A 21,025-nucleotide genomic window follows, 5' to 3' on the forward strand; every position below is an offset into this window, starting at 1 on the left:
AGAAAAACCTATTTATAAACTATTGAAAAATACCTCCAGCACAACAACGTAGTTGTCTTTCCAATTGCAATAGTCATACTTATGCTTTGATACTCCAGCAAAGTAAATTTAGTGTATCCAATAATCTTTCCCTTTTTAGCTTCGCTTACCCTTCGCTATACCATCTGCCATCTTGCATGATGAAGTAAGCTGATGCTCACAGAGGCTCTTGTCACAATAAACAGCTTAAGAGTGGCATGCTTGGGTACTTTTCAGGAACACTCAAATAAGACTGTGTATTGCTTATATATTAACATTTGGTTTAGTGGGGATGGGAGAAACTCTTATGGGCAATTAAAAAAGAATGGTTGTAGCACAAGTAAGTTTCACTTCCATGAGAGACATTGCACATGCTTTTGTAAATGAAGAAAATCTTTAATAATAATAAAAAAGTAAGTTTCGCTTACAGTTATATAGAATAGGCCAATGCTCCCAGAAAGTACACAGCACCCATTTGCTTTAAAAGTTCTTGCATCAATTCCCCAAATCTGCATGTTAATATTGAGAATTTAAAGAAATTTGGAGCGGGGGTGGGGGTGATGTAGGGACACCTTGTAAAAGATGAAATTCGTGGAAATTTGTGATAAATACTAATGCCTCTAAATTGCATTTACAGAATTGTGTGAATGTTCCCATAAATACATACTGAAAGATTTGGTGTGTGTATGTGTGCTGCCCTACCACCCACTAGCCACCCCACCAGTATATTTGCAAGTACCAACTTAAAAAGGAAGGAGGAAGTGTTGCTTTAAAAAAATAATTTCTCAAAATGCAGTTATAAAATACAGAAATAAATGTCCACAAAGGTACAATTCAGCAAGAAAGGAAGAGAGAATACACCAATGTTAGAGGGGAAAAGGGAGATAGGGAGTTTCAGCGGTGCATGACAATCAATTTAATTCACCAGTTTAAACACAGTTATTCGAGAATAGCCATCTTTCCTTCACAGAATCTTTTGGGGGAAGGTACTCCACTTGTGGCGGTAGCGGCTCAGATTCAGAAACTTTGGGATGATACTGCTTGATATCTTAAATACATTTCTGTGTGCTTTCTGACCTAGATATGGCACTGAAATTTCCTTGGTCACCCTCCCAGAGGAGCTATAAGGACAGAAAGACAGATGAAGTTCAACCTCTATAGTTCTACCGAGTCTCTGTGGTCTTTGATACTTTGTTACCTTCAGTTCACTTGCCTGCAAGGCACTACAGGCATGTTAGGCATCCTATTCCTTCCTGATGCACAAATGCCTGAACGTGGTGCTGGCACTATAGCTTGACAACCGTGTGCTATGGTGTCCTACAGAGTTCCAGCTGGGGCCCATTCAACTTTCATTCAGATTAAAAAAACATGCCACGAGTAAGAAACAGGTGGGTTCATTTTTGTCATCTCAAAAATGACAAGGCGGCTCAATGTGTATGGGAAGTAGTATCCTGCTCACTATTGATGTGAATTTGTACTTCCCCTTGAAGAAGTTTACAGCTTGGGGAACTGTTAGATCCCAGCCTTTCAATGAGTGTTCTGCGTGTTGCTTTTCATCAACTTCCGCTGCCTCTGGGCTCTCTTAGAAAATGAAAGGCATGTTGTGGTACTATCCAGGTTAGACTTTAAAAATGCATTGTGTGTGGGACTACCACTGGAGACTGTTTGGAACACAGCAGCTAAATTTTTAAGTGGAACACACTAGCCTGAAGACCTTCTACCTGTTTTAAAGTGCTTTCACTGGCTTCCACACACAATTCACATATTGGTTTCGATCATATATATTTATTACTAATATTTCTATACCAGCATTTAAGGTTTGGGACCAAAGTATCTGAAGAACCTCTTTCTCCCACATAAACCTACCTGATCCTTTGGAAACTTTCCTCCTGATGCCCTTCCCTTCCTGTGTTCAGTATCATCAGAGGATAGACAGATGTTCACGAAACAGGGCCTTATCAGTGGTGGCACCATATCTTTAGAGCAACCTCCCCAGGCAGCTCTGTAAGACTCCAATGTTACCATCTCTTGGCTTTGGATATTTACATAAGTTTTTAAAATATTGTAGGGCCAGAAAAATTGGTTCCCAGTATCCTCTGGATCTCGGTTATCTGCGGATCAGACTGCATAAACTTTCTTTCCCACTTCACTGCCAAATCCCTAAGCAACTGACCCGAACTGCTATCAGGGAAGCTGCCAAGTTCCTGGAAGAGGTCAAGCAGAAATTCTCTCCTTCCTGATCATTAACCACTTAAGACTGAAATAACCCTTCGTTAGCACAGGGCACGGGAAACCTTTCAATAGCATGCAATTGCCCTTTCTTTTGAAATAAGTAAATGAATACAAAAATATATAGCTGACTCGCACAAGGAGACACAGGAAATTGCCTTATACCACTGGTGCAAGTCAGACCACGATGCATCAGTATTATCTACTCTGTATTTTGTGTAGTGTTTTATGACACTGCAACTTTAAATTGTTGCTAAGCCACCCTTAAGTACACACAGGCATTAGAAGCCTGAAGCAGAAATTTCTATATGAATAAATGCATATTCTGACTGGCAGTGGCTCTCCACATTTTCATGCCGCAAATGTAACTTTCATGCATGTATCCTATCACTGAGCTGTCCCATTGGAACTAGGAGTGTGCACTGACCACAATATTTATTTTGGACCCGAACTGGGGGTTTCAGGAAACTGCCTACCTTCATTCAAGGCACTTTTTAGATTTTCTGATTCATCTAGAGGGTCCATTTTGTTTCTCCCACCTCCAAAACAGTATCAGCTATAATTTATGGAGTGGAGGAAGCCTGCCAATTTACATGCAGTTAGATCTAGGGGCTTTTCTACTGGACAGTTTTAAAGTTTGGTTTTTGTTTGGTTTTTTAAAAAAGGAAATGCCTTAACTTTTAAATTCTGGGGTAGAATATATATCAGGCAATCTTGCCAATTCTGAGGTCATGAATCCTGCCAAATTTCAGAAGCAAAGCTGCAAAGGTTTCTCTTCAAGGAGTCAACAGTTTTAGCATTTTGTGAGCAGCTGGCCTGAAAATTGCAGGCATGGGGGAGGCATCCCTGCATCTAAGAAACCTGTCAAATTTCAAACCAAAATTTCCAAGGGCTTTTGAATCTGATTTTGGGGTGGGAAGAACTAAATGGACCTGCTTTTCTAATAAGATCATTCCCGTTGATTACAAGTTAGATCCCTCAGTCGCAAAGGACCTCCTTCTCCTTCTCCTGACATTTTCTTCAAGCTAGAGACATACATTTCAGTTCTGCAAAGTTGCTTCCTGTCCCTATTAGCCCCACACAAAGTTTTCTCTATGGTAAAATCTGAGATATTTTTTTCACTTTTCACAGGTACTTGTCTGCAGAGTTTGATGTCTGGATCACCAAGGTACCACAAAACACTTCAGAGCTTTCCCTTTTTGACTTGTGCAGAATCACAGGGATCCCATTTTGCTTTGGGCAAGCCCCAAAGCCGCCCCCCACCCCCAGGCACCCTGCTTCACTTTGGGATTTGACACACAAAGCGTTTCTCAAAAGACTGCAAACGGGATGAATAACTTCTAAATTGGATCTCTCACCTCACTTCAAACATGGGTCTGCCCCCTACATGCGGTATGATGCATCTGCTGCTATCCCACGGCAGAATTCATGCTATGTATGCTTCATTAAAATCCATGGCACTGACATGAAAAGCACACACAGGATTGCAACCTTTGGCTTTCAGATTGCTTAGTAAAATGATCTAGAAAGCTCAAATATTTAAGAGTCTGCAAGAGCTCCTGAATTCTGAATTAAAGGCCACAGCTACTTTCTAGAGCTGCTCAGTACTACTCCGTATAAGATACTTATCCATGCAGAGAGTGAGATTGGCCCCCAAATTGCTTCTTAGATGCCTTCAAGTGCAAAAAGTAATCAGGATTTTGCAAAAGAGCTTGTTGTGAGAAAAAATGTCAACAGTGCATTTCCCGCATTAGAAACTCTCCCATGTAGTTCCATACTATGTTAGCAATCTTTTCCACTTTAATCGTTTGGGAACACAATAATCCTGGAAGCTGGAAATGTAAAGCTCTCCATCATAAGACCTCACTATATTTCAACAGGACTAAAATATGAGAAAGTTTTTCTAGAATTGATCAAGAATACAGTACGCCCCTGCCATTTCTCCGAGACAAAATATGCACATCAATAAGCTCATTTGACTATTTTTAAATGAAATATGGCTTATTTTTGTACAGCTTTTCATTTTATTTAATGTCAGAATTTAAACCCTTCGTGTGTGTTTTTCTACAATCAGTCATCAAGCTCTTCTGCCACCTGGGCCTGGGCTGCAAAACACATCTGTATACATTTACCTGCCTTGAGCCCCCGAGAAAGAGTGGAAAATAATCAAATTAAAATTACATTTTAACCCGAGTTCTTGCAAGTTTTCAAATCAAACATGAACTAATGCATAACCATTTATCATGTATAATCTTTAACAGAACTGTCCTTTTTATTTCCTTAGTTCCTCCTGACTGTGCCTTTAAATGCAACAACCATGTGAACTGCAGCCCAAACACACCTTTTTGCATGGTAGCCATCTGTGAAAAGTTGTTTGGATAAGAAAGCAACTTTAAGCAAATGGAGGGGTGGGTGGGTAGGAAGGGAAACAAATTTATACAGCCCCCAACAAAAAAAACACAATACGTATTTTCACTTTGCCCTAAGAGAAATGAGTGGTAAGGTCAATGCTTTTATCTGAACCCCCTTTCTTTGGTTGCCTTCATTTGTGCCCCAGTAATTAAAATTCACAAGTGGTGGGGGTGGAGAAACAGTCTATTACCAGTAAGAAAACTGTTCCCTGATTTTAACCACAGGCAGACATTAAAAGCACTAGCAGTGCAGCAGGACTCTTAAATTATATACCTAAACACCCACACATTATTGGACCCAGAAGCTCAACTATAACCCGACCTTGTTTTGAAATATGACCTGCTCACCGATATTTGGCTGTGAATTATACTGCTGTCAACTATGCCTTAAAAACAAATGGCTGACCTTTTGCAAAGTTACTTGGCATGTAACTCTACACAGAAAGAGGGCCAAGAGGAAAATAATTCAGTACCATTCAATGGTTCTTAAGCTGTGTGATTAGACCTTTAAGAGTTCTTGGTGAAGTTAAAGATGCAAGAGTCCGAGCCGCTCTTGCAGAAGAGTGGTTAGCACAAACTGCATGCTCAAAGGACATACACACACTCTATATATATATTTGTAAAAGAACAAACTTTTGTAGGAGTCCTATTTATAAGTTCATTAACAGGATCCATGAAGGGGCCACAGGCCATGTGCACTGCGCTCTCCAACCCTCCTACCCTGAGCATCAAGATCCACACGACTGGGAACCCTGAACGCACAGGGCTCCTGTTTTTAAGGATTGTAACATAACACAGCACATATGGAAACAGTCACTCTGGAAAGGTAGAAAAAAAAGAAGTTCTAACAGACACAAGGAAGGAAGGAAACCCACTTCTTGAAGAAACCAAAACTGGTGATCTCCTGTGTTTATCGTCTGCGCAACACTGTTGGTGTATAAATAGCACAAACATGTTTCTGCATATTCTTAATTTTCCAAGGCAAGGTGATGTAACAGGTCAAATGGGAATAACCTTCAGCCACAAAGAGGATCAGCTGATTTTTCAAAAAGTCCAGTCCTCTGGGTGTCATGTCTTCCTCAGCCATCCTTTTGACATTTTGTACATCTTCTTCATGCTGTAAGTCATAGATTTTTTTATTCCTTTAAAAGAAAAGAAAGAATGAATTACAGTGGGCCCCTTACATAGAAAGAGATTGCTTCTCCCTGGCTATGACAGAGTGCAAGAGTTCTCAAGGGCCGAGGAGGTATGCTAACATGGCTCAAGTTATCGGAGGGCTCATCTGCTCTTACATTCTGGCTGCTGTTTTAAATCACAATTTATTGGCTTTATCATTTTCTTGCATTATTTATGTTAGTAAATATGTCAGTGTATTTTTGTCAGCCACCTTAAACAGAAAGGCACAGCAGAATAACTTCACAATGCTTATTCCCCCCCCCCCAAATACTCTTCATTATTGCTCCCCATTAACTGTTTTAAGAATGTATTGGCTGTTTTATAATGCTTTGTTTGTAAATTTTGGGCCTGTTTCCTGCCCTGGACTCCTTTGGGAAGAAGGTCAGGGTATAGATTAAATAAATAAATAGCAATAACTAAGAGACTGTTGAACAACAAATAAAACACTGAATAAATAAACAGCAATAACAAACAAATTAACAAATTTTAAAAGTAGGAAAAGGAAGCCGGACATTTAGGACAGCTTCAGTAACTAGTGCTTTATACTTCTTTACCTGGTGAAGCATCCCACAACTTTATGGCCAGTTCTTAAATCAAGAGAATTTGACAATACAGTATACACCACCTAATTAATCTATTTTAACTAGTCCCCAATGCATTTTTGAAGACTCTCATTACTAAATCCTACTCTTTAAATGTCTCATGACTTGAGACTCCACAGAGGTAGGTGTGTTTGCTGTAATCTTTCTGCAAAGATGACCATCTTCAAGATTTCAGTCAGCAGTCTGCTGGTGCTGTGTAACTAAATACCACACATGCAAGTGCTTCCTTCTAGCGCTGCCATTTGTCACTTTGAAAACTTCCTGGTATTTTCACTCAGAGAAAATGGAACCACCCCCCAGGCTTTTTCAGGCTAGATCTGTTGCCTGATATAGCACCCTTTGCTTTCTATTGCTCACTCCCATATAGCCTGGAAAAACAGCTGCCACGTTTCAGGGTTGACATCTGCACCTTGCAATATATGCTACATGCAAGCACTGCAGGATGTTTCGTTCACTCAGAATGAAGCAGACCAATATCTATCAAAATCTGTCACTCAGACAAGAAACAGCCATCAGCAATCAACATGGCAGGCAAACATGACTGCCTACATGGGAACATCCCTTTGTAACTATGAGAATAAGGGGAGGACAACCACAGGTTATTTGCAATGAGCACTGCTCATGCTTCCTTTGAAAAATCTGAGCTCAGAACCTGACCACCTCACTCATTTTAGATTTGCATGCCCCAGAGGGCCCCAACACTTAATATGCTTCACCATCAAGGAGATACACAATGATATGCTTCAAGGTTTTTCACCAGAAGCAGAAAGGGAGGAAGTCAACTCTGAATTTCTTAACTTTAGGACGACATTGTGTTCCTGAGAATTCATGAGCAATTTTTCATTAATAAGGATGGATCAAGACAGGCAGCTGAATCTGTCTCCAGTTAAGCTACGCAATTTTTACAATATGTTTTAAGAACCTTAAGACCAAATTGTCATGAATTTTTCTTCTACCTAGTCAATAGTATATTCTGATTGCACCTTTGAAAAAGGGTATAATGAAAAGGGGTAGGAAGTAGTATTCCTCTTGTTGTATAACACAACAGTCATTAGAGTTCACATTAACAGATAATGAGTAGTATCTAATGGGCGTCACCCCACCAATTGGAGGGATCCAGCAGCAGAATGGGGAGGGAGACCATTTTTGTCTACCCCTCCTACTCGCACCTGCTCCCATGTGCTATGGAGAAGCAAAGGGACACCCATTGGTTAACACCCAAGATGACAAGCTTTGTAGAATAAATATTTGGCTATATCGTTAGTAACAATACTGTACTGTTGTTCTGCTGTAATTGAAAAGATGGTGCCGCTGGAGTCCATGGTTAAATCCTACTGTTCTAATAGCGAATTCATTCTCTGTGGATCTTTATAGAGACAAGATGCTAACACCAACAAATAAGAAGCAAGCTTAGGAGAACCAGAAATATTTAAGGCACAAAAACTCAAGAGGAACCCTAAAACTACCCAATGAGGACTTGGGCATACTGAGTAGGCATGGGAGACTGATAGACAGAAAAGGAGGGGGAAGTAAAGGCACGTCCTAGAAGAGGGCAGGTGCCACTTAAGCCAGCTGGTAGTCTTAGACTCAGTGGTGAAGCAAGCCGATTGGGCGCCTGGGGCAGCACCCAGGGGCGGGGCCGGCCAGGGCAGGATGCTCCGCAGGGCCTCCGGAGTCTGCCTGCCTCCTCCCACCCAGCTGCCCTACAGCTGGGGGGGGGGGAGGCAGTGGGCAGACCGTTTGGGCAGCGCGGAGCCTGCATGCGCCAAAGCCACTGCGTCTCTCCCAGGAGAGATGCATGGCTCGGGCGTGTTGCAGGCCCTGCGGTGAGTGCCGCCCGGCACCCCTCGGTGGTGACACCCTGGGTGGCCAGGGTGCAGTGGAGGCGGGCTACCCCAAGCTACTGGAATTTTTTTGGTCTTTAACTATAAGTCTACATGGGGAGGGCTAATATCAGTGTTTTTCCTATGCAGCAGTCTGAATGTAGCCTAGCATTGTTCAAACCTTCAAAATCTGAATACTCAGGAATACCTAGAAGAGATATCAGTTGGAATTAAATAGCAATGCATGCCTTGGCAGAAAGCTACGCATCGCTAGATCATTACTGCAAATATAACAAAACATGGCTTTATTTTACACAAGGTTGCCAAATGCAATAACTATGTGTGTGTAACACACACACATACTCCTTAGAAGCAACTAAATATAAAACATTTCCAAAGCTTCTAAAAGTTCTAAAAGATCATAAGGCCAAGAGGAAAAATAAATCAATGGATGGTGCCACTTCTAATAGAAGCCAGACCAGAAGTCTTGCCACAGATTTTAGAAAACACACAGGCCCCTTTTCTTGAAAAGCTAAATAGGGCATCTGACAGTAAACAAAAATATAGGGCTCAAACTAGTTTAAAACCACGCTGGCAGAAAAAGATGACGGGAAACATTACCAGTTGTTTAAAAAGTTCTTGTTGTGCTCCCTGCCAAATAATGTTTGCAAGCAGAGCACGGCAGCTACATAATGAGCGCCATCGAGGATCCAACTGCCTACCATATGGCCTGTAGATATTTCAGGGCTTAACAAGGGCTATTTTACCTGTGTTTCAGAATGTGATAAACGGTTTATAAAAATGCAGGCATCATATTGAAACAAGTAACTGTTGAGATTGCTGAAAGTGAGTTGAGCAACAGCAAATGTTGACAACATATAGCAAGTCCTCCCTGGATAACAACCATATAACTGCCAGGGAAGCAGAGAGAAGGAAAAGGGGGACATAAAAGGAAAATGCAAGTTGCTAATGCAACAACGTCTGGCTTTTGAATTCTGCCTCAAGCCTGCCATTAAAATTTGAATAAAGTCTGCGTGGGAAAGAGGAAAAAGGGCGTAGGAGATGGGTGGATAATACACCAATGATAAATAATACTCATACAAGTCTGTGCTAGTTCAAAGATTCATTAGGAGAATTACAGTTGTAACAGGAGAAGGATGGTTAAGTGGTTAAACCGGTATCTTTGTATACTGCTGAATATATGAAAAACACCCACACACAGCAACCCAACTTAATTGTGCTTATGTTCTTAAGACATCTGCTGCACTGCGATCAACCATGCATTTCTGTGGGGAAGCCACAAACTTATCTATTAGTAAATTAGTGTGTGTTAAGAGCTGAAAGTCAAGGCGCCCAGGAATTCCCACCAATTAAACAGTTCTAAAACAGATGGTTAATGTGCCAGGATGCAGGTGTTAGCAACTGGCCTCTAGTGGCAAACATCTCATGTATTTATGAACCATCAACTGTGCTGGAGTGAGGCCCTCACAGAGTACACTTTAACTCTTCAGAAGCCTGAAACAAAAGTTTCATGATCTGCAGATTATGCAAAGGAGAAGAGAAGGAAGCCCAGTAGCTCCTTTGTTGCTTCACAAAGTTAACTTCCCCAGGTGAGCTTCCTACACAATTCATGAACAGCACTAGCATGTGGGATAATTGGATGGGGCGTGGGTGGGCAGACAAATAAAAATCCAGAACTGAACATACTGCAAGTCCATGACAAGGAGCCCATCACTGCAGGTATAATGTGTAATTTGGGCTTGAGATTTCTTTTCTTTTTCTTTTTGCAATATCTCAGATGACAGATAGGGTAGACTTTATTTATTTTATTAAATTTATATACCACTCTTCATCAAAAGATCTCAGGGTACTTCACAAGATAAAAGATTGTAGAATGCATGTGAAAAGAATAACAGTGGTACCTCGGGTTACATACGCTTCAGGTTACATATGCTTAAGAACTTTGTTTCAGGATGAGAACAGAAATCGCGCAGTGGCGGTGCAGTGGCGGCGCAGCAGGAGGCCCCATTAGCTAAAGTGGTGCTTCAGGTTAAGAACAGACCTCCGGAACGAATTAAGTATTTAACCCGAGGTACCACTATAGTATCAACTGGGTGGGTTGAATCATTGAGAAGTGCCCTGTAAGTGTGAACTGACTAAAGAGAGTTTGTGGTTAGGTGGCTGCAGCAGACTGAGCACCGGTGATTGTAGGTAGAATCTGCATAGGGGTAGTCAGGGCTGGAGGAAGGGGGGGTGCGGTGGGGGCGGCCCGCCCCGGGTGTCACCACTGAGGGGGGTGACAAAATGCCGGGCGGCACTCACCACGGGGCCTGCAGCACACCCGAGCCACGCATCTCTCCTGGGAGTGACGCAGCGGCTTGGGCGCCCACAGGCTCTGCGCTGCCCAAATGGTCCGCCCACCACCTCCCCCTCAGCTGTAGGGCGGCTGAGTGGGAGGAGGCAGGCAGACTCCAAGGAGGCCCCATGGAGTGTCCTGCCCTGGCTCACCCCAGGCGCCCGACTGGTTTGCTCCACCGCCGGGGGCAGTAAATCTTGATGGAGCCACAGCAGGACAGCCTATCCTAGGGACTGAGGGGAGGGGCAGGGATGGGCAGAAAAGGGAGGATCAAATATAATATACAACGATATATATATATATAAACTCTGATGGATTTTCTAGTTGAGGAAGTGATCCTGTGGGGTTCACTTCTCTATAGAACAGCGAGATGCATACAGCCATCGACAGAATCACTTCAAAGGGTCTTGTGGAACATTTGGGAGGTTGCACTGCTTCCTGCTATTCCATAGTTATGACTGATGTAGCGGACTGGACAAAATCTGGAGTGTAAGTCTTCTTCTTTGGCGATCACTTGTAGCCGAGTAAGATGGTTATGTATCAAAAATCAGGTCCGTGAATTTTAACATTGTCATAATACTGTCAGCTCATTTACCGTATTTTCCGCTCTATAAGACGCACCAGACCATAAGACGCACCTAGTTTTTGGAGGAGGAAAACAAGAAAAAAAAATATTCTGAATCTCAGAAGCCAGAACAGCAAGAGGGATCACTGCGCAGTGAAAGCAGCAATCCCTCTTGCTGTTCTGGCTTCTGGGATAGCTGCACAGCCTGCATTCGCTCCATAAGACGCACACACATTTCCCCTTACTTTTTAGGAGGGAAAAAGTGAGTCTTATAGAGCAAAAAAATACGGTAGATAGTTTGTTTTAACTATGCAATGCCCAGTTTAGTGAGCCAGTAACTCAGCCTACATTTCAACTAGTAACTGCAGAAATATTTCTCAGAAGCCCAAGAGTACATAGCACAGATCTGTTAGCAGAGACAGCAATATGATGCTCACCAAAGTGATTAGAATGGCTGCTCTCAGTGGCAGACAAGAACTTCCCATGCGGAGTGTTCTGTACACAGCAGATGCTGAGCATCTCCTGAACTCAACTGAAGGGCTGGTTCTTAAGGTACTTGAACCAACAGGCTCTCTCACTTCCAACCCTTAGATATGCAAGATCATTTTTATTAATTTCTGGAACAGAATTAGGCTTGCATGTGTATCTTCCTCAAGGATATGGTCCATCAGGAAAACCCAGCACCACATGCTCTTACCAGCTGTTAGGGTGGTTTTAGCACTCTGAATTAGGCTGGACGATCTCACAATTCCTGAAATGCCTGGAGAGAGAGGGAGCAAAAGAAAGAAAGAGGATAAACAAAAACAGATGTTATCCATGATACTCCTCTTTTTTTTTTAAGGTGGTGGTGGGGTTACAAGTCAAATATTTTTCCAGTAACACAGTAAACCCAGCATGACAGTATTACTTGCCAATTACCCCAACAAAAGCTGTTTATTTTGCTTTTATCAAGTAGATTCAAAAGCTCATTAAAATTATTTCATGCTATTTAAGACATACATTTACATTAAAAAAAAAACAACAACATTTGAAGGTCATTTCACTACACAGAGAAAAACTTGGATTTTGCAATCAAATATATACCCAATAAGAAGTCGCAGCTAATCACAGTTCTTTGATTATTCTCATGCAGCTACTGAGTAATTGTCATCAATGAGTATTGCTGGTATGAGACACATCTTCACAAACACACATTTGTTGGATTCACCATAAAGTATGAAGAGGCCTCAAGTGCTGTTCATTAGCATTAAAATATTTTCCAGAAAACTGGATGCCACACCTTTGGGAATGAGCTACTTTCTACAAGTAGAGAACAATATAGTGCCCAAGACATGCATGGAAGTACTTTTGCAAGCAGCAACACATACTTTTCCCCCACTGTGAATATTTATGCATGCTACTGAGACCTGTGGGTATAGGGCGGTGTAGAAATTCAATAAATAATAATAATTAATAACAACAACAACAATATAATACTTTGCCATATTTCAAGAATGGACCTCTTTAAAAGATCCAAGACACAAAGGACAGTGGGTGTACTCCAGCCAAAGTTTAAGCCCTTTTACCTTAGTTTCATTGCCTCCAAACTGGGAGTTCATATGCTTGAATTTTAATTGGATTGTGCCCATTATTTTAAGTAACTGCACCTTATACAACACTGTTATGAAGCACTTGACATTTTTTTAACCTTATGCGTATACTCTCAATAACTATCAAGGTAGTGACTTTTGGGGGGCATTTTACAGATGAGGAAAACTGGGATTTTTTTATTCCGTCAACCTCAAAGTCATTTAGGATGTCTCTGATTCAGAAGGTACTCAAGGACAGATCCTGGGATAAAAGTACAACCCATCGTCTATTGGGCATAACGAATTCTTTGGCTCAGCTCTCAGGAACTGCAGTTTCCTCAGAAGGGCACCAATTATTGGCTAAGACTCGAGGAACTGTGAAACTTAACACTGCACCCCCAAAGAAGTTTGGGGCTGGTTTTTCCTGAGTAGTATCACATGACAAACTGTTTTTAAAACCAAGCAATGTGATTTTAAGCAGAATGGGGAGGGAGGGAAAAATCTCACCAGGAATGCCCAAACATTAGATCTCAAGCAGTAATTAGAATTTGTTCTACCTCCCTACCTAAAAGAGTGATTGTTAAGCACTGACTCCTATAAAAAGCTACTACTATTATTCATCAGTAAGCTTACCCTGGTGTACCACTAATCCACAGTCAGGGTCATGGGCAACTTGCAATAAAATTTCTTCCACATCTCTGTTCTTTCCCGGAGGATCCATGAGAAAAGTTATTTGCTGCTGTAGGGTCCTTGGCAGAGCCATTAGCTGCGCAAATTGACCTTCTGGACTCTTATCTATCTAAAGAGAGAGAGAAATGAACGGACACGGGTTGTTGTTTTGAGCAACGCTGCAAAAGATTTTAATACCATGCTCTGTAGGCACACCCATAAATTGCAACACATATTGCCGTTATAAGAGTGCAACCCTCCACACAGTATGAACAAGAAGAACCCTGCTAGATCAGCCCAATGGTCTAACATCCTGTACTCACAGAGCCAACCAGATGTCTGTGGGAAACCCACAAGCAAAGTTAAAGCACAAGAGCAGGTTTCCAGCAACTAGTGTTCAAAAACATACAGCCTCCCAAACGTGGAGGCAGAGCATAGCCATCACGGCGAGTAGCCATTTTGTGTTTGGTTTTTGGTTGCAAAATTAGGGTTGTAAAATGGTAGCTTTCTGCATTCAAGGCTCTCCTGCGTAAGAGGGTGAAAAGTTCAAAGGAAGGTTAGAAGTTTAAGGGGATGTTTTGTTAAGGAAGGTCTGCACAGGAGGGTCAAAGGATCAGCATACAAACCGGACAATTAAGGGGAAATAGAATCTTAACTAGAAGGTTACTCTTCTGATTGGCTACGAGGAGAATATGTCAAGCTAGAAAGTTAGGTAAGGCAGTTTATTGTGGAGTCAGGAACTTGGAGAGGAGAGCTGAAGAGAAAAATGGGCTGAAACACTTTAAGAGAGCTGGAACGCTGGAAACTTGGATACTGCAGGAGTAAGGAACCAGGAAAAGACCATGAAGGGACTTTATAAGCTGAAGAGAGAGGTGCAATTCTCTAAGCATTTACCCCACCATCTGGCTGGGTTTCCCCAGCCACGCTGGGCGGCTTACAGTACATATACAAAACACAGTAAAAAGTCGAACACTGAAAACTTCCTGATACAGGGCTGCCTTGTGTAGTTCTTTATTTCCTTGACATCTGATGGGAGGGTGTCCCACAGGGAGGGCGCCACTGCCAAGAAGGCCCTCTGCTTGGTTCCCTGCAACTTTACTTCTTGCAGTGAGGGTTTATTTAATGTGCTCTTATGGGCTTCTTCCTAAATTTATTTTCAAAGAAGTTGACTATTCTTGAACAAGAGCTACATACAGCAAATCACTTTTGCTACTATGCAGAATTTTGAAAGCAGAATGAGACCTGGTGGGTAAAAAGCATAAAGCAATGAACTTCCACAATAAGGGGTATTTAGGAAACCTAAGAACAGAAATAATTTAATCTTTAGCTATCTGTTTAAAGACTGAAAAGACCTATAGCTTGAATTTCTATTAGGAGCATAGGATTCCTGCTTATACTGAAACAGACCACTCGTCCATCTGACTCAGTACTGTCTAAAGTTCCAGGGATGTCCAACCAGTAGATCGTTACAGGGAAATAGCAAAAAAACCCACTTTTGTGCAATCCTCCCCCCAAAAAGCTCAACAACTCTGGGCAATCCACCCACCCCACGCACACTCCTCCTCCCTCCAATGACAATGGGTGGATCTCTGCCATTTTTTTTATACTGGGAGTAGATCACAGTCTCTTGGGCGTTGGATATCCCTGGAACATACTGGCAGTAGCTCACCAGAGTCTCAGGCAGGGTTATTTTCCAGCGCTTCCCAGAGACATCAGAGGTTAAACCAGGACTTTCTACATGCAATAATGAGCTCGGCCCCTGATCTACAGCCCCTCCATCTATTTCACCTTTTGAGTACAATGCTACCACCTGGCTCTCAAAGCATCAAGTTCCAAACTGTCCTGTTTCTTGTACCTTCCGTGCTGAGAGGTAACAGCCTCCCGGCAGCCCTGTGCTAATTTACAGTGCAGACACCCAATCCCACCTTCACTTTAGCTACAGTTGAACAATCACAGTGCAATGCAGTTTATTGGAGGAGTATTCCTGGCAAAACAGGCTACAAACTTTTCACCTTAACCAAGTTCTTCAAGCATAAATGAAAAGCATATACGACAACGAGCAACACAGCAACCAGATGAATAGCAGAAACACATTTTTATCACTTCAGGTCCATGGCTTACAGAAATTACATGACTGACACCTGAAGGGCTGTTAATAACGGTATGCTTGCACAAAAGAATCCAGAACTTACTGAATATGCAATTCTCAGAATCTAGAAAAGTTGCATGAAGCTGCTGTTGTCTGTTTCACTACTATTTATCACATTAAAAAATGGGAGTCAAACTGGTGTGGGATATGCCTTTGGCACATTTGCTACTTATGCTGAACATGAGCTCATTCATGCAGTCCAACCAGGGAAAGGGAGAGGGAAGGACACATAGACACGCCATCATTAGCAGTTTTTGTTGTTTTTGTTTAAAAAACTTTTCATCATTAATGGCTTACCTCCAGCTTCCCCTGCTGGTGCTTGTACACCACTTGTGGGCAATCCTCTAATATGTTACTGTAGAGCTTCTGAAAATGCAACATATTAGGCTTCACTATGTTCATAACCTTCGACTTATCTTCTCCAATTATCATTCTGAAGTCACCTAAACCAAACCAAGATGGTCAGCATACATACTACCAATGAAAATGAACACAATCTGAGGAAGGGATGGTGTGACTTCTCACCATGTCTGCAAACTATGGGGTGGATAATTATTGTTAGGGAAACCACTCCTGCAGATGTAATGCTAACCAAGTTTTTATCCAGAAGAGAAAAGTGTGTGGGGAGAAGGGCATGAGACCTCAGGCAGCTGCCAATCACCTAACCACAGGGAGAAAACCTGACAATATTAAGAGTCAGTTACAAGACAACAGATATGTAAAGACACTAAGCATAAAAGTTACAAAGCATTATCATATTCTGACAATAAAAGGTAGCCAATTTTTTTCTTTGTAGGATAAAGCACTGTTATCTATATAGCAAGTGCAATCAAAATATCCAAATGTACAGAGCTAGTGTAAACAGGCATGTTGGCACCCCATTAAAGAAAGAATGAATGTTTTGGTAACCAAAATGGAAAAATGGAGAGCAAGATATTCATCATTTAGTTAGCAATTTGTGGCCCATAGTGAGGAATGCACTTGACTGGTGTGATAATGGACAGAATGTCAGATCTGGATTAGGGAGAGTCCAACTTGGGACACTTGTTAGCAATGTTATCACAGGATTGTTGTAGGGAGAAAATGGGGTCACTCCTTGGAGGAACAACGTGATAAACATGAGATAAGCTTAAGTGAAGAAAGTAATATGAAGCACCTGCTAGGCAACACACTTGTTTGTGTCTGTCCACATTCAGGGGACCACCCCATTTGTAGTTTTTGTAGCTTGTCACACAAGGGACTCCCACTTAGGTGTTACTAAGCACAGGATCATACAGATTCACTTTGACCAGTTCCTATTTCTCTTGAAATAGAGACGCTGACAGACACAACTATTTCCACTACACTTCAAAACTGGGCCTCCATTTGACTTCTGAGCATACTGCCCTTCCAGTTGCTGCAATGCCCCTACCCAGTTCTCTCAAAAAAGGGACTGTGCAACTGCCTCTGCATGGAGCACTCATGTAGCACATTATGTGCCCAATGGAGGCCAGAGGATCATGCACTCACTCCTATGCCTCAGGAGGAGGATAATTGCCCAGCTAAATTTTTGCTTTTCTTTCCCATGGTAAGAACTGCTCTTCTCTCTCCATTATGCAATCTGTAGAGGTAGAAGTGTCAGAAATGGTACCTGTCAACAGACACAGCAAGAGAAGTATAGCCTCAAACACATTCTTGTTGCATACTAGTTTAACGTCCCACTAAAAATTTTAAGTAAGGTCCAAATTTTAACCAATGTCTGATTTTTTCAATCAGAAATACTTTTAGAAAGAATTATGCACTGGCGGCCCTTTATAATTATTTTACACTTTTGACACCAAGCAATTGTTCTTCATTTGAGACCAAGCAATTATCCATCACTTATTCCTTACATGGGCAAAACGTGGGAGACAAGGAAGGCTTTATCCACCCCAAAACAGTTTGATGTGCTTTGACTCATTTCTAGCTCCGTTAGCAAACATTACATGCCAGGATCGCTTTTTTAGAAGGCTGCTCTATGCTCAGAGAAAAAGGAAAGGTGGCAACTCACACATGTGTGTAAAGGGGAAAGTGGAACGGAGTGCTTTAAACACAGGAGGAACTAATGTAAGGGAAGATCACAATTTTTAAAACACCAGTCAGAATATTGACCGCATTAAGCTTTCCACAGTAGGGAAGCCTTCTCTAACATGAAAACAAAAGGGCTGAGGAAGCCTATAACAACAAAGAGAGGAGGCTTTTTCTCATGATCTAGGGATTATAACTAGGGATATAATCAAAATTTCCAAGTTCTAGTTTCTAAGTGAGGGACACCAACACAAAGGCATCAGAGTTACATGTTATAACATTTGTTATACTCTGCAGAATGTGCCTTAAGCTTTCCTGAAACAAAGCACCTGGCCGTTATTCAGCCTCGTCTGACAGAAGGCTACCCCAGGGAAGGTCAGAGGTAGTTTGTCAAAGGATTTCCCTTACCACATAAAAGCGTAATATACTCACTCAGCTTCGAACCGTGCTGTGCCAACAAGGTTTCTCTGCAATTCCAAGACCACTTAGTCAAGCCTTTGCCATAATGCACTATGTAAGCCTGGGCTTTCCCCTCCAAGATTAAAAGGTTATACATCAAGCCAAAGCCTGTCAGTTCAACTATATTGTGTTGAAACACAGAAAAGCCCGAGAAATAAAGCATAAGTTGCAATATACAGTGTATGTAGCTGCTCTTCCTTGCTGAGCTTTTGTTTCATTGAAACCAAGGAGTAGCCAGATGTTGAACCTCAACTCCCACCAGCCCTCCCTCAGCTAGCATGACTAATGGTCAGAGATGATGGAAACTGTAGTCCAGCAACATCTGGATGGCAACACACTGGCTACCCACAATTTAAGAGTTGACCTGTACATATTTCATTTCAAGCTTCAAGTTTTATTGAGATGTTGCTGAAGGATACTGGTGTCTGGTTTTTGTCTAGAAGGGTTTTTTTTTCATATGGTAAGGATGGGCTCTCTGCATTTTATTTGTGAAAACATTTTTACCTTGCCATTTGGATCTTACAATATAATTTTAAAGTTAAACAATACAGAGCAATATAGGATATTATGAGAGTCATTAAACGGCAGTGACTGAAGTCAACGAGCCTTCCAAAACAACAAAAAGCCACAAAGTTTTCTGAAAGAACCACATAAGCCAGATGCCTAAAAACTAGGAGTGAAGGGACTAGAATGGAATTCCCTCAAGAGAGATGCCCACAACATTTAGGGAAACAGTCCAAAATTCATTGCTGGAGCCCAGGTCACCCTAAACCAGCTTTCACCAATCAGGTACCCAGGTTGGAAAGACAACTCTCATCACGCCCAGACAGCATAGGACTTTAGTAGTTATTTCTTACATTCATATCCTATCTTTCCTCCAAGGAGCTCAATTTGGCATACATGGTTCTCTTACTCCTCATTTTAGCCTCACAGCATTGTATCCTGTGAGGTAGGTCTGGCTGAGAGACTGTGATGGGCCCAAGGTCACCCGGTGAGTTTCATGGCTAAGCAGGGATTTGAACTCTTCTCTCCTAGGTCCTAGTCCAACACTCGGAACCACACTGGCCTTAAACAGAGGTAGTTTCATACGGGATAAAGCAATATATGAAGCAATGGCAAGCTTTGTGGAGGACCAAATTAAACACTCTTTTTTTTCTTTTCTGGAGAGTGAATCAGTATATGCTCAACTAATGCTTTTATGGGAACCCTTCACAAGCAAGACAGGCACAGAGCAGCATGTAGCGACACATACTTCATCCAGGTTTAGGGTCCTTTTCAAACCCTGGCAACAACAACAACAACAACAAAAATACACTGAAAGTCATACTAACCGCAATATGAAAGTCTTACTAACCGCAATAAGAGAGCCCAGCAATCTGCATATAAAGATCCTCTTCAGAGAAACTTTCGGGTAACATAAGAAAGGCTGCTGTGACTGCGCTCTTCAGGTTACTAGTAAGGGCAGCTTGCAGTTTAACGTTCTCATTCTGAGTAAGGATTTTCACCTGAAAAGTAGTCAAGAGAATGGGTAGGGCATCAGAAATTACAAGCATTAAACATACACACACCAAAGCATTTCTATTAATTTTACTGATTTATAATCTGCTTCATAGCCCTAGCTAAAGTATTATACGATAAGATAAAATCTGATAAAATACAGATTCTAAAAATAATAAAACCCTCATTACAACTGCACAATTAATATTCCATAAAATGACCAGGAGAGCTTTCTTAAACAAAAATGTCTAAGGCAGGCACCTAAACATCAAAGCACTAAATCAAAGCACTATTTGATTGTTGTTAGCCGCCCTGAGCCTGGCTTTGGCTGGGGAGGGCGGGATATAAATAAAATTTATTATTATTATTATTATTATTAAATGCCGGTCTAACTCCAGCTCACTCCAGAGGGCAGAAGCTGCAATGCCAAAAGCCTGGTTTCTGGTATAAAACCTTGAACTGCACCTGATAGCATACTGGCAGCCAGTGCACTGCAGCTCCTCAGCAGAGGTATTATAATCTATGATGGGATTTATATGCTTCATAACTGACTGCAAATCCCAGAACTATGTCACAATAAATTAATGAAGGTACAATGATTTAGAGATTTTCCAATTTTGTCGAGCTCCACTTTCAACAAAGCAGATCTTCAACATTATAAATATACAGAAAAACGGGTGGTAATAAATACCTATAATCAATGCAATACATCAATGCAAAGCCTGTGCATCTCTGTAATGTATTGTTCTTGGAGGTAGAAACAATAGCAGACAGTGGTGCTCACCTGACCTCCTGGTGCCTGCATCACTGAATACAAAGACAGAGATCGGCAAGGTTAGTATGGGGCAAATGCTAGGGTTGCCATATTTCAAACAGTGAAAATCCGGACAGAAAAGTTGATGAGCTTTCTTTTTTTAGTTTTTCCCAAGGTTGTTGAGCTTCTTTTGGCAGGGCCACAACAAAAATTGCCGTTTTTGAGCTATTTTAAGGGAAAAGCAGAAAAATCAGCACTGCCAACATGGGATGCCATACATCCGGATTTTCCCGGATATTTGGCCAATTTCTGCCCAGACCCTGCTGATAAATGTGGTATTCTGGATATGTCCAGGAAATTCCAGGCGTATGGCAACCCTAGCGAGCACACAAGTGGGAGATGGACCTATGTGTTTGCACCACGCTGACCTTCCTCTCTCCATCCCAGTTTTCAGGAGCAATGCTGACAACTGGAGTCAGGTGAGTGCCAGTGCCCCATGCCAACACCCACTATTGGGTATAAATATTTTGATTTAAATAACTTATTTCTTGGCCACTTAGTCCTAGTTTCATGATTCCCCAGCTTCTACAAGACGGAGTATCAGAAATGACACTGAGGATAAAATTCAACTTAATAATAAAAATTTATTATTTATACCCCGCCCATCTGGCTGAGTTTCCCCAACCACTCTGGGTAGCTCCCA

The 21,025-nt window shown here is 41.7% G+C and overlaps 1 protein-coding gene across 4 annotated transcripts in view; it reads right to left on the bottom strand.

Annotated features, from left to right (window-relative positions):
* Window positions 1-393: 393 nt before the first annotated feature.
* Window positions 394-21,025, bottom strand: part of TAMM41 (TAM41 mitochondrial translocator assembly and maintenance homolog) — a 153,399-nt gene continuing 132,767 nt past the window's right edge. For all 4 annotated transcript variants that reach the window (XM_080994229.1, XM_080994230.1, XM_080994231.1 and 1 more), the window contains 5 exons: window positions 19,426-19,576; window positions 15,864-16,009; window positions 13,382-13,547; window positions 11,878-11,940; window positions 394-5,800 (listed from right to left, as the gene is read on the bottom strand). In XM_080994229.1, the coding sequence (XP_080850355.1) occupies window positions 5,727-5,800; window positions 11,878-11,940; window positions 13,382-13,547; window positions 15,864-16,009; window positions 19,426-19,576 (600 nt within the window). In that variant the 3' untranslated portion in view covers window positions 394-5,726. The remainder of the gene's footprint in view (window positions 5,801-11,877; window positions 11,941-13,381; window positions 13,548-15,863; window positions 16,010-19,425; window positions 19,577-21,025) is intronic.

Source organism: Podarcis pityusensis (assembly GCF_964106645.2).
Source record: "Podarcis pityusensis genome assembly, chromosome: 2".
NCBI lineage: Eukaryota > Metazoa > Chordata > Lepidosauria > Squamata > Lacertidae > Podarcis > Podarcis pityusensis.